General features: G+C 33.6%; 1 protein-coding gene across 1 annotated transcript in view; it reads right to left on the reverse strand.

The window, feature by feature from the left end:
• The window catches only part of Stacl (SH3 and cysteine-rich domain-containing protein), a 55,669-nt gene that overhangs the window by 4,062 nt on the left and 39,022 nt on the right, over positions 1–12,585 (reverse strand). Inside the window, exons 8-11 of the mRNA XM_018515748.1 lie at positions 12,286–12,560; positions 11,107–11,265; positions 4,190–4,363; positions 3,265–3,514 (exon numbers count right to left, since the gene is read on the reverse strand). Coding sequence (XP_018371250.1) covers positions 3,265–3,514; positions 4,190–4,363; positions 11,107–11,265; positions 12,286–12,560 — 858 coding nt within the window. The remainder of the gene's footprint in view (positions 1–3,264; positions 3,515–4,189; positions 4,364–11,106; positions 11,266–12,285; positions 12,561–12,585) is intronic.

Consider the following 12,585-nt stretch of genomic DNA (forward strand, 5'->3'; position numbering starts at 1 on the left):
CCCCCCCCCCCCCCAGTGACACATTTGATAAGCATAAATAGAAAAGGTTTTGTTTAAAACATTAAATAAAAATGTAATTAATGTTGATTTATATAACATTTTGTACATCAATTTAATCACATTAGTCGTCAATAAGCTGAAGCCTCTATGTCGCGTCAAGGTTGTGATCATTGCAGACGTTTTTTTGTATTTTTTTATAATTTTTATCTAAAACTTTCCAGAAAATTTCTTTAAATATTCAACTACAATGTAGCATTAATGAAAATTTTTAATTTGAAAATTCGTAACACAACTTTAACGATTGAAAAAAATTCAGTAAACTCGACAAAATATTATTAAAAATCCGCCATTTTGTTGTAAAATGCTTCGAAAAATTCGGAATAGCTCTACAAGTCGCAAAATATGTCAAAGAGTATAGTGTAACAATTTGAATAATAAACATTAATATCTGGCTGTGATTTCGCGAGTTGAAGTGATGTCGTTCTCCCAACGCCACTTTTTGCGGATGTAGGGTAGACCGGGGAGTAAAGGTCCCCGGGGAAAAAGGTCCATCCCTTGTATCTCGGTAATAAGGCATTCACTAGAAAATTCCGCCACACAGTTCGTCAATTAAGAGTGAGAATCTTATGTCACACAGTTCGTTACTGCCTAATAACCGTCAGGAAACTTGCACGGATGTGCCCATGTGTTTGAGAGCCAAAAGTAAGATATTAGCGCCGTGCAGTTATTTTGGTCTGAAGGGATCATTTTTGCACCTAGATAGATTAAATAAGTGTATTTATTAATCTTATTCTAATTGTTTTAACAGTGTGATTATTAGAAATTTCTATTATAGTTTTTTAATAACAATGCCGCAAAGTTTACGTGACTTGTTGGGGTAAAAGTGCCATAGTTGCTCTGTATTCGTTAATGTTGATTCTATAACAAGTCGATAATCCTAAGTCGATAATCTTATCAGTGAAGTTGACCAATAGCCAACAGTACGAAACGTTACCGATTACTTTCGATTATCGACTCATTGTAGAATTAGCATTAGTGGTGTTCGTTACACAGAGAGACAGATAAATTATTCAGAATGCGACTTTCATCTCCGATTTCGATGAAATTAGGCTTATTCGACGCGTCTATATTACTGTAATAATGATGACGAATGATTTTATCGCTTAATTACCTTTTTATAACAAATATTTTTTCAAATTCGTTATAATCATCCATTATTGGGAGACTGATTTAATTTTTTATTAAGGTCAAAATGACTTAAAAAATTAAGTGTAAGAAGAAAGACTATTCTTATTTGTTTTCGAGCATGATATAGTGCTAGTTTTGTTTCTTCTTTTCAAAGTTTGTCTTAGGTTAAGAAAACATTAATAATTTAATTTTCTGTTAAAACTGAAATATTTCTATTATAATTTTATTACCAAAACCCTCTTAATAATAAAATCCCACCTTATAATAAAAAAACTCTCTAATATATACCTATTTTTATCTCTGAAAATAGTTTAAACGTAATATATTAGTATTGGTACTTTTTACCCCATTATGTGGAACTTCTTGCCCCACATATGGGGTAAGAAGGCCGAATGACATTCTCTGTAAAATTTACGATATCTTTGTAATGAAGGGTATATATGCATACTTTCTTGCATGTATTTTATAGTCAAAGGATTCTAGTTTCGAAAAATATCAACACGATCTGTGTGAGTTAAGTATTCTTTACTTTATAGCAAAAAATGTCAAAAGTGGCCCTTTACTCCCCGGTCTACACTACTAGCAGCAACATTTTTTTCCGTGTAATTTATCGAATTTTTGTTTACGTGCCAAATACAAAGAAAAATCAACAAATATATTACGTAATAAACGATATTTTTGCAACTAAATTAAATATGAGAACTATCCCCCAACAGGATTTAATTTCCTCTCTCAAAACAAATTGATATTTATGACTCAACAATTTTTTACACATTCTTATGAAATTATTGAAATTATTCAGAATTTCGGGGAGGGGGGCTGCAGCTCCCACAGCCCTCCCCCCCTTGACTACGCCACTGTCTACATAGTTAAATTTCGTCGAGTGGAATCCATGCGACCATCGTATCGCTAAAAAAGAATATCGCGTTGGTAATATGGATTATTCTTGTGGTTTGGAATGCTGTAGAAAATATAATCGACGACGATTATATAGTGCAGGGCTCGGTACAAAATGTAACTTTCGGCCGATTTTCGAGTCGGTTCCGCCTTCCGCTATCCCTCTTACATCACCGCCCCACGCGCAGTCCACATGCCGATCGACGCTTAAGAGTGTACTAATAAGGCGCTCGTAGATGTAAGGGGCATTCGTTCGGGGCGCTCGACACGCTGTAATCTTCATTCTATCTTTTTTTCGCTCATTACATACGAAACTAATAGCGAATTCGGTTGAACATTAATATGCACTAGTACAAAAGTTGCATTTCGTGCCGAGCTCTGATATAGTGATCTAATTGAGTAATCGTATTATTTATTAACCTCGCTACTACATTAAAATGCAGCGAGCAAATAAATGAATCATGAAAGTGCGCGAATGAATCATTAGTGTCATTTGAAACAATGACAATGAGCAATCTTTAATGATAAGTGTATGCTAATTATTAATTTTATGAATTTTTAGACTGATAACTAGAAGGATAACTAGAAACAGTGGAATAGCAGAGAAGATAAGGAATGCAGAAGCAGCTGGCAGTGCATCGACTTAGTAAGTCAACTAATTAATTTATTATTTATGCGATCAATGTCGCATCATTCGCAATACTTTCTGTCGTTGCATGCAAGAATTTGAATAATGGAATTACGAATACTTGCGTGCGGAAAAGTGTTTAAAGTATCTACATTGTTATAATTACTTTTAAATTATATTTTTTAAAATTATAATTCCACAAATTATTGTAAAATAAACTAAATATTTCAAATGATTTGAATAAATCAGATCTTATAATTAATTATATAATATTTGAGTACATATAAAGAAAAAATAAAATTAGAAAAGTTCAAAGTAAAAAATATGTAAAAATATATATATGAAATATAAAAAAATATGTAAATGTATATAAAATATATAAATATATGAAAAATATATAAAAACAATTCTTATTTCAGGTATACTTTTTATCTTTTTGAGATAAAAGTGTTCATGTTTATAACTATTAGATTGTTAATCTGAGGGCTTTTGTAAAAAGGGATGATGGAGAATCGCTGGTTTTTTCCATGCTATACGAGACAAGTTCTTACTTAAGATCCAGCTCATCTGGATGTCGTGCCTCGAAGTTGTACAGAACGACGTAGAGATTATTCGGTGGCAGAACACGCTTGCCGGGTGGATTCAAGTGGTTCTGATTATTTGTGTGTGGCGACGGACACGGCGACGTGCTCGCCGACGAGTATGACTTCTCATTATCGTCCGGTAGCTCCATACTGGACATCCGAATGGCGTTTCGCACATGTTTGTGCATTCCATGACTCTGACCCGGGCTGCAGGGCGCTGGAAATAACATTTGCACGCGAACCTGCGGCTCGTTATTATTGTTCAAAGACTAATTAAGTTGGCACATGTAAAATGACAATTTCGCTCTTTCATGTAAAATTGAGTTAGGTTCTTAAATACATTCTATGTCATTTTCTTTTGAAGCGAGCAACTGCAGAATTTATCTAGAGATCAAACGCAAATTTTGTAAAAGAAAAATTGTTTGCATATAAAAACTTACATATGTATATGTATGCCTTAAATTCATTAATTTATTTTGTTTTTGATATCTTTTCTCTCTACATGTATCAGATTTATATTACGAATTACTATTTATATTAGTATAAGGTTACGTGTACCGATTTGCAAGTTATAAAATAATATGTAAATGTTTTAGTATTTTGCATTTTATTAATACCGTTTCGTAAAAAATTTAAATTCTTTAAAAATTTAAATCCGAGAATTAAAATATAAATTTACAAAAACACTTACATGCGATAATTGAGAACGAAAAAGAATTTATTAACTTTCGCAATCCGAATATATTTTTCCGTAACTAAATTCTTAAAACATTCAAGTTTCAACTAAACGAGCTTTTAAACAGTTTTATCGGAAGATCTCTTATAAAAACAGCCATTTTACATGTACCAGCCTAATATTGTATATCGCGATAATACGTTTGCGGTTACTTACACAGCCTATTGATACTACCGCTGTCAGAATGTCGGGGTGGTGTGGTTTCTCTTGCACCCGCGGCATAATAATCCCGCGGCCGACGCACGTGCGCACTGCCTTCCGGAGAATCCAGACTGAGGCTCTTCATCCGCAGATTCAGCCTCTCGCGTCTACGTTGTGGACTATGCGGTGCTTGGTTTTTCATAATTATCGGTTAGAAACGTGTTAGCCACAGTAAAAGTTGCATTTTCCACGCTGACATCGAAAATTAGACATAATAAATCGCGACTGATAAAAAAAAATCTCTGAAATTATGAAAATCTAAGCCGTTCTCTGATATGTATATGTCTTCTTCTAATGAATTTGTTTTATAAAAGATGAATTGACGAAAAGTTAAAAATAATATTTCTTTTTAACAAATGTAATAATTAGGGTAAACTAGGGTAGGTATTATGGCCATACGCAAAAGATGGCCATAGGCCATAATTTCTCCAATAATTGATAAATAGTGCATTTTTATAGTCATTCTTAAAGATAATCAATATTTACAGTAGTTTTCATATGAGTACACTACTGTTCAAAATAACAATACTATAAATATTATCTAATATTTTTTCTTTCGACTATCTGCAAAGTTTTGCACGTGTCTGCTAAAAACTGTTATAATGTCTAATAAATTACAGTTAAGCTGCCATAATCAACATTACATACACAATAAAGGTACGTAAATTGCAATGTGATCTATAATTAATACTTTTATTTTCACTATTTATTTAGAAATACTATGGCCATCTTTTTCCTAAAAACCAGATAAGATGGCCAATGCATACTTTGCAATATTTTGATAAAATTAAAGTTCTGTTAAGTATTTTCTCTTTAATTTCGATAGTATTTGTTACTTTAAGCTTCAGTGAAAGTAATATCCCAAATATTGTTAAAAAGTAACAAGAATAAATGTATGTTTTTTGCATTTTAAAAAACTATGGCCATCATACCCGAGTTTACCCTTCATTTTCTAAAGATAAGTAGCCTAGCTTATAAAAATAATCTCTAAATTGATTTAGTAATTTTAGTTAAATTCCAAATCTGAATATTTAATTTCAATCTTTAATTTAATGAATATTTATTCAGTTTCTTCTCTTTCAATAAAATTTATTTTAAAATTTTCAATCGCGACTCTTTAATGACTACTGTAAATAAAAAAGTTACGAAAAAAAGTAATGAATAATTAATCAAATTTCCATAATTAGTTGAATGATAGATAATTCCATTTTTACAAGTTCGTTTCTTTACAAATAAAGTTCGTGAAGGTATCTATCTTGAAAGAGATAATCGATCGTCAGCGTCGAATATGGAAATACCGGCTGCACGAGCAAGCAGAGCAAGCAATTTTTTACAAATGCACTCTAATTACTTAACATAATTTATATACTAAAATAAAAAGCTTACAAGCAGCACAATTATAACGGGACACGACTCGCAACAAAATATGGAAAATATCGAAATTGCGGAAAATAAGATTTTTATTTACAATATTTACATGTGCTTTCGGAAAAAATTCACAAATAATATTCTCGGTGTGCGCGCGTAAGATAATTCTCTGTATAACAAACCCTTTAGTTCTATTATTCTAATTGTAAGTAATGTATATTTTCAATCTTCTTCTCCTCTAATTGCATATTTCGACGGTACAAGTGTTACATTGTACAACGATAAATTATAACAACAAAAACTGCAATACTTGATGTACAAAGATTCAACTGACGAGTCTTTTGGAACAAAAAAAAACGAGCGTTTCTCTCGCAATGAACTCAAAGCATCGTTATATAAAGAGGTTACAACGTCTCTCTAAGCTTATTGTTAAATATTTATTTTCATCCCTCTACCGCCGATAAAAGCACGTTTCTAAAATTTTATAACACAGAGCTACATGGTCAACTGTCCTAAGATTGTTTTCTTAACTTAATACACTGTACACTATGAAATAGAAATAAACGAAAGAGAAAATGTTGAGCGATTAAGCAGCGTATTGGTGCTAGAAATAAACGCGAAATAAATCCCATTTTGTTTGTGATAATAAAAGAGCCCCATATACAGTGGAGCCGATAAAATAGCCTCGCTATCAGCGTAAAAAGCGATAGTGGCCGTGTTATATCGATTTAAATCGACAGCAAAGCGCAAATTCTCTTCCGCAAGTTGTATTTACATACATATGTAACGAACCACAAACTGCGATTGGTTTTCTATTCACTCAAACAATAAATCCATTTTTGCGATTTAATATTTGTCACAGTCGATATCTGAACATAGAGTTATTGAAATGTATTTTTGAAGTTTTTTATGAAAAAGCAAAATTTTTTTCCTTTAATTTATTTAAAAAAAATTTGTATTTATAAATCATTTATACTGTCTCTTGGAGTGAAATCTTACTCAAAAAGAATGAAAATACTATCACTATTGAAAAAGAGTGTAAATATTTGTACTCTTGAATAAAAGTAGCAAATTGTCACCCTTTTGGAGTGAGATTCATTTGAAAGGAAAGAAATCTTACTTCTTCTAAAGAAATGAGATTTTATTTCTTTAGAGTGAATTTTACTCCAAAAAAAGTGAAAATCTGTCATTCTTATTCAAGAATGCAAATATTTTTACTATTCTTTTTTAATAGTGGCAGTATTTTCACTCTTTTGGAGTGAGATTTTACTTCGAGAAATTTAGAAAGAACAAAAAATAACAAGAAAAGTATAAGAAAGAAGGCATTAATTAAATCAATTGAAATCTCTTGAAATGATTTAATAATCCGCGAAAACGAATAGAAATGTAATAATCCCATAAATTTTCTTTATTCTGATATTCCTGCAGACAAATTCTTCTGTATTTTAATTTACGTTTTACGCATATTATATTTTTGAAATGGTTTATATTTCAAAATAGTTAGTATATCAAACTGGAACTTTTATTCAACTTATATTTTAGTTCAGAACGACAGCTTTTAGAACGGTGCTCTCCCGTTAAACAATCCTAAGCATGATGGATCGTCGCAAATGATCGTTGCAATATCGAATGGGTGTGTGTATGTGTGTGTATGGATAGATAAATAGGCAAATACTTCGTGATGGGCCAATCAGGTTCAATTTAAGAGCATGTATTTGCGCTCTTCTCGCCAATCCTGCGTGATCCTACGCTCTTTCTCTATATTCTGGATATATCTCATTATATTTTTCCGCCTCTTCTTCGTGCAACTAGCTAATTATTTCAAGGAAGTAAATTTCCAATGATCATGCATTCGTGATGAGTTCGATTCGCGTGAGGAATCTGCTTTTCGATCGTTCTGGGTATAATATATAGCGGTCTATTATATGTATAGAGCCGGATCGATACATTCGAGAATCAAACAGCCACGTTTGCGCATCTGTCGGATATTCGCTGTCTCTGTGGTCATCCATTAGCGTCTGTTAATCAACGAGCGCGAAATATCTCCTCAAACATTACGAAATGTAGTCAAGGTATAGTTAATTAACGTATAGATGACGTTATTTATTGTATAATATACAATACGGACTAAATATATGTTTTAATAGACATATCGAAATGTCCATTGGATATTTTTAAATATCCTGAAACATTGTGTGTAGACTTTTTAATATTTAATAATACTGCTATTATACATAGCCGTGAATCGTGCACAGACATAACATAAAATATTCATTACGCCCTCTTCATGTAATAGTCCCTCATGTATAATAATTTACGTGGCAGTTAACGAACGTTTAATGCTTGTTTTTACTAACAAATTAATTTTTAATCTCAGTTCGACATACTCTCAATGTTTTTCTAATGCTTATTTCTATTAATGTAGAATTAATCTTGATCTTAGTTTAACTCACATTTTTCATCTTCTTCTAGTTCTAAGAATTAGAAAAAGATGAAAAATAAATAAACCGAGATTAAAATTAATCTACATTGGTAGAAATGGATACAATTCTTATAACTCTATAGAAAAAAATGAAGAGAATTGAACCGAGATTAAAGTTAATCTATATTGATGGAAACGAACATAAAAATCCAGGGTTTATCGAGATATATTTAGATATCCGATGGATACCCAAGAATGTCCGTCAAATATATGTTCTTCTCGTACGGAGTGGTGGGAAGAAAATCGAGCAACGTCGAATCGTACAAACGAATAAATAAAATCGATAGATAGTGCTCGAGCGGAAAGAAAAATGACGAGACCGGCGACGCCGCGGTGTCCTCGGGATGGATTCTTCCCGAAAGGATTCGTATCCACGGATGCACTCGCGCAAATGCGTCATTCGACCGAGGCGACGCGATGCAACGCGATGCGACGCACTGTCATCGTTTTTTATTGGCGCTGCGCTGTGCTTGCACGTCTATCTCGGGTGTCCTTAGCGAAGTCGACGTCGAAGGCGGCGATTCCTGTGACATCAGCACCAGAGGCTGCCCGAAGGGTCGCGTGCCGGAAGTGGATCCACCGCTGCCGCGCCCTGATCAATCAAATTTCAACAACGATCACTGCGAACATGCGACATTCCGATCTCTTTCGGTGGAAGTCTGCAGTTTGTCTCTGATTCACTCTCCACTCGATTTCTCAGTTGATCTCTCAGTCTTTAGGGTTATGGAATCGTCAAACTCGCACAAGTTCTCGTTAAGCTAGCACAGGCTAGAAATCTCAATGTTACTGATGTTCTTCGGGGGGGGGGGGGGGGGATAACCTCCGTTATTTAGGTTTTTTGTGTACCAATGTTCTTATTATGATATTATAATTTCATTTCGCAAATGTCTACTGTTGTAAAAAATTTGCGACTATAAACGAAAAGAAAGGGGATGGAAGCAATAATTAAATGATCGTAAAAGTATCAAACATATAATAAACGTTGTAATTAACTTAATCACTATACAGCGTTATTATTTATTAATATCTACTTATTATGTTACATTTAATGTGTTTCAATTATCACGGTTACTAATGCCGTTATCATCATCAGCCGTTATTATTATTATAGATATTACATATCAGACAGAAAGCTAATGAGGGGTGATTTGGGATGGGAACTTGATAAGCCGTCCGCAATGAAAGTCAAGAGGGCGATAAGCGATAAAATATTTCTCTCGTCGTCGAGGAGACACCCACGACGACAAAAATCAGCCCAAAAATCCTGATTTATCGTCATTATTCTTGAGACGAGAAGTCCTTCAAAATTGAGTATGTTTGAAACGAAAACAGTAAAATGCACAGTTTATTGTTAGAAGAATTAGATATAATAAAACTGTTTGTTCGTTTGATGAATCAATACACTTGCACGTATTTTATATATAAAATTATTACCGATAATTACTATCATATCTTAAACATCTAGAAATAATTTATCAAAATTGTATAAAAAATATTAGTATAATTTCTTATATTAATTGTACTATCATATGTGTATATATATATATATATATATATATATACACACTATCATATTATATAATTTAAAGGTCATTAAGAGTTATTATATAAATAATAATAATAATAATAAAACAGATAAAAATACAAAAAATAGAACATGTGATTGGGCAGATGGCATTTATCGTCCTGGGTGTGACAAATATAACAAATGTAACGTCGTATCGCTACAGATAATCTTTTCGATATAATGTAATAACATAGCGTTAAATAATATCTACAATGACGTCAGCGACTTACTTCTAAACATGGATCAAATTAATCTTAATGATAAGCAGAATACAGAATAGAAGAAGAAAGAAGCAGCAATAGAAGAAGAAATAAGTGTAGCAGAAGGAGAAGAAGAAGAAAGGAGTGTACACATTAAAGAATCGATAGATTACGAATTTTACGAGTCATGTCCCTGAAGAAGACGAGCGGCTTTACATAAACACATGAATGACTACAGACCTTGGAACTGACAGTACTGGAGCACGAACGACATTAAACACGCACACACATACACGTGCTCTTAAAAAGAAATAATACATAAATTCAATTACATCAGCAACTTAACTAGCAGTCGAGAAGATAGGAATATGAGATAGAATTTTGATTTTACGTTTGACTTATATAATTCTAGTTTTAATAAGATTTTTACATATGAACAGTTAAAAAAATTAATGTATACACAGTGCATCTCATTAAAATTCAGTTTATATTTCTATCTTCTTTTTTGTGTGAGTATAGGAATATAATAACTACGATACTACAAAAAATAAAAATTATTTTAAAAAAATTTTTTTTATTTAAAAAAAATTTTTTTTATTTTTTATTTTTTAATTTAAAAGGTTACTTATCTCCTTTACAGTTCAATAAGAGAGACTATTCAGTTTACTGAGTAAAGTAAAAAACTGATAAAGTAAAAATTAGGGAATATTACACAGAATTATATAGAAAAAAAAAAATAGATTATATATCGATACGAACTTGCAATTAGGTTACATAAAAAGTATAAGATACACATTCAAGAAATACATTGCTCCAGTACTACGTCGACAGAGAGATATGTCCTCCAATAACTGAGACATGTTTCAGCTTCGAAAGTGTATCTATTGTTAAAACTGAACTATAGCTTTTTGGATATCGAATTCTATGAATTTTTCCCAATGACGGATTACACTCAGATTACAGCATTCAAAGAGCGAGATTCCTATTCAAGAAATGCTACTAAAAATTCTACCTCATCAGATAAGAAGTATGAGAAAAAAAATCAGTACCGTGTATTTTTATAATAGCTTAATAAAATTCAATAGTGTAATAACGTTATATAAATAATATAAAGCGACGAAATTCTGGAACATGTCGAGATTCGAGCTTCTTGGTCTTGAGATCCCGGCGAATGTCGCGCATTGTACGTGGGAAAATTTTCGGGGTTCCGACGTACGTTCCAAGGTCGGCAGGAATTCTTAGTGGTGCGTCTTACCAGAGGTGGACGAGGAACAGGGATGGGAGGAAGCCCTCGCTGACGAAGGTGCTGCACCGGAAGGGGGGTGTTCTGCTGTGGGAGGCGTAGGCGGTGAGTTTGTCGAGTTTCCACGAATCTCGCCTGCCTGCTTCAGCACCTGGTATATGGCGTCCACGTCTGCCCATACGGGATAAAGAGACACAGCAATGCAAAAGCGCACCGAACAGACTATTCGTGATTTTTTGAATCGCGCACTCAGCCAAGTGCTCAATTTCCTCACATTGATCTGTCTTCTTCTTCCCTTTTTTCGTTGATAAATGAGATGACGCGCGATAAACGATATAGCGGCTTTGGCAACAGCACGAACGAACGAATAATCTTCACGAGTTAAATCGTAGTGCAGAGAGATGCTCCATAGAAACTAATGAGTTCAACAGCTTCAATAAAATCTTAATTTGACGTTTATCATTATCTAATATTTCATGTTTTTAAAGTTTTGAGTTATCCAATTAGTGTATTAAATTAAATTTTTGTAACAAGTTTTAGTCCATAATAAGGAATATTATTGGCTATATCAAATCCAACTTTGTAGACGAGCATTTTACTCTTTCACTACTTTTTAATACGCAACAGTTACACAGTTTCAGCGAATGAATGGAATTGTATGTAGGTATAGAATAAATCTTCAAATATTTTTTGAAAAGGTTTTTAGATTAAAAAGTTAAAAGATACAATTCAGATTCTACTAAAAATTACTTGATAAACAATTCTCCGTTATACAGGAAAGTTATATAATTAATTTATTTTAATGACTTTTATTTTTCAAGAGTTCCACCATTTTTTCTTCTAAATCCATAAATCCATTCACTCGTCACTATACGTAGAATACACGACAAAGAGAAATTGCAAAAAAAAGTCCTTTCGCGTTGGCTGTATTTCCGAATAGATTTCTAACAATTTTTAACTACCCGTCATGCATGAAGGGAAACCCGACGTTCTCCCGCAAAACAGGAAAAAAACAGAAAGATCCCCCGATCCAATCGGCGAGAGATAACAGGCTTATCGAGAAATCGACCGGTTCCCTTCGTTTACCGATAAAATGTCCTCGACAATGAGAGAGCTGTCGCGTCGCTGATGGCGGGGAGAAAGGAGGGAAGAACACGCGTCGTGGATCTCGTGTATCTAATTTGTACTCACTGTGCTCAGATGATGCTGGCACCTCGTCGGTGGTTACTTGAGTCTTTTGTCGCCGCAGAAGTGGTATACCGCCGCCCTTCTTCGGCGCCAGGCTCGGGCACAACGCTGGTTGCACCATGTTGATGCAGTCCGTATGCGCGTTTGCCTTGCAACCGCGACACCGGACACCCTGGCGGCTGTGGCCGCGCAGTACCTGGCCGCACGCGTCGCACGGTGTAATCTTACGGTACGTGTACTCGCGCCAAGTATGCCCACCCTCGGACTCAAGGCTCTTCCTGTGAAAGCAATCTTCCTTGTTCA

This window comes from Trachymyrmex cornetzi, unplaced genomic scaffold (genome assembly GCF_001594075.2).
Source record: "Trachymyrmex cornetzi isolate Tcor2-1 unplaced genomic scaffold, Tcor1.1 scaffold1187, whole genome shotgun sequence".
NCBI lineage: Eukaryota > Metazoa > Arthropoda > Insecta > Hymenoptera > Formicidae > Trachymyrmex > Trachymyrmex cornetzi.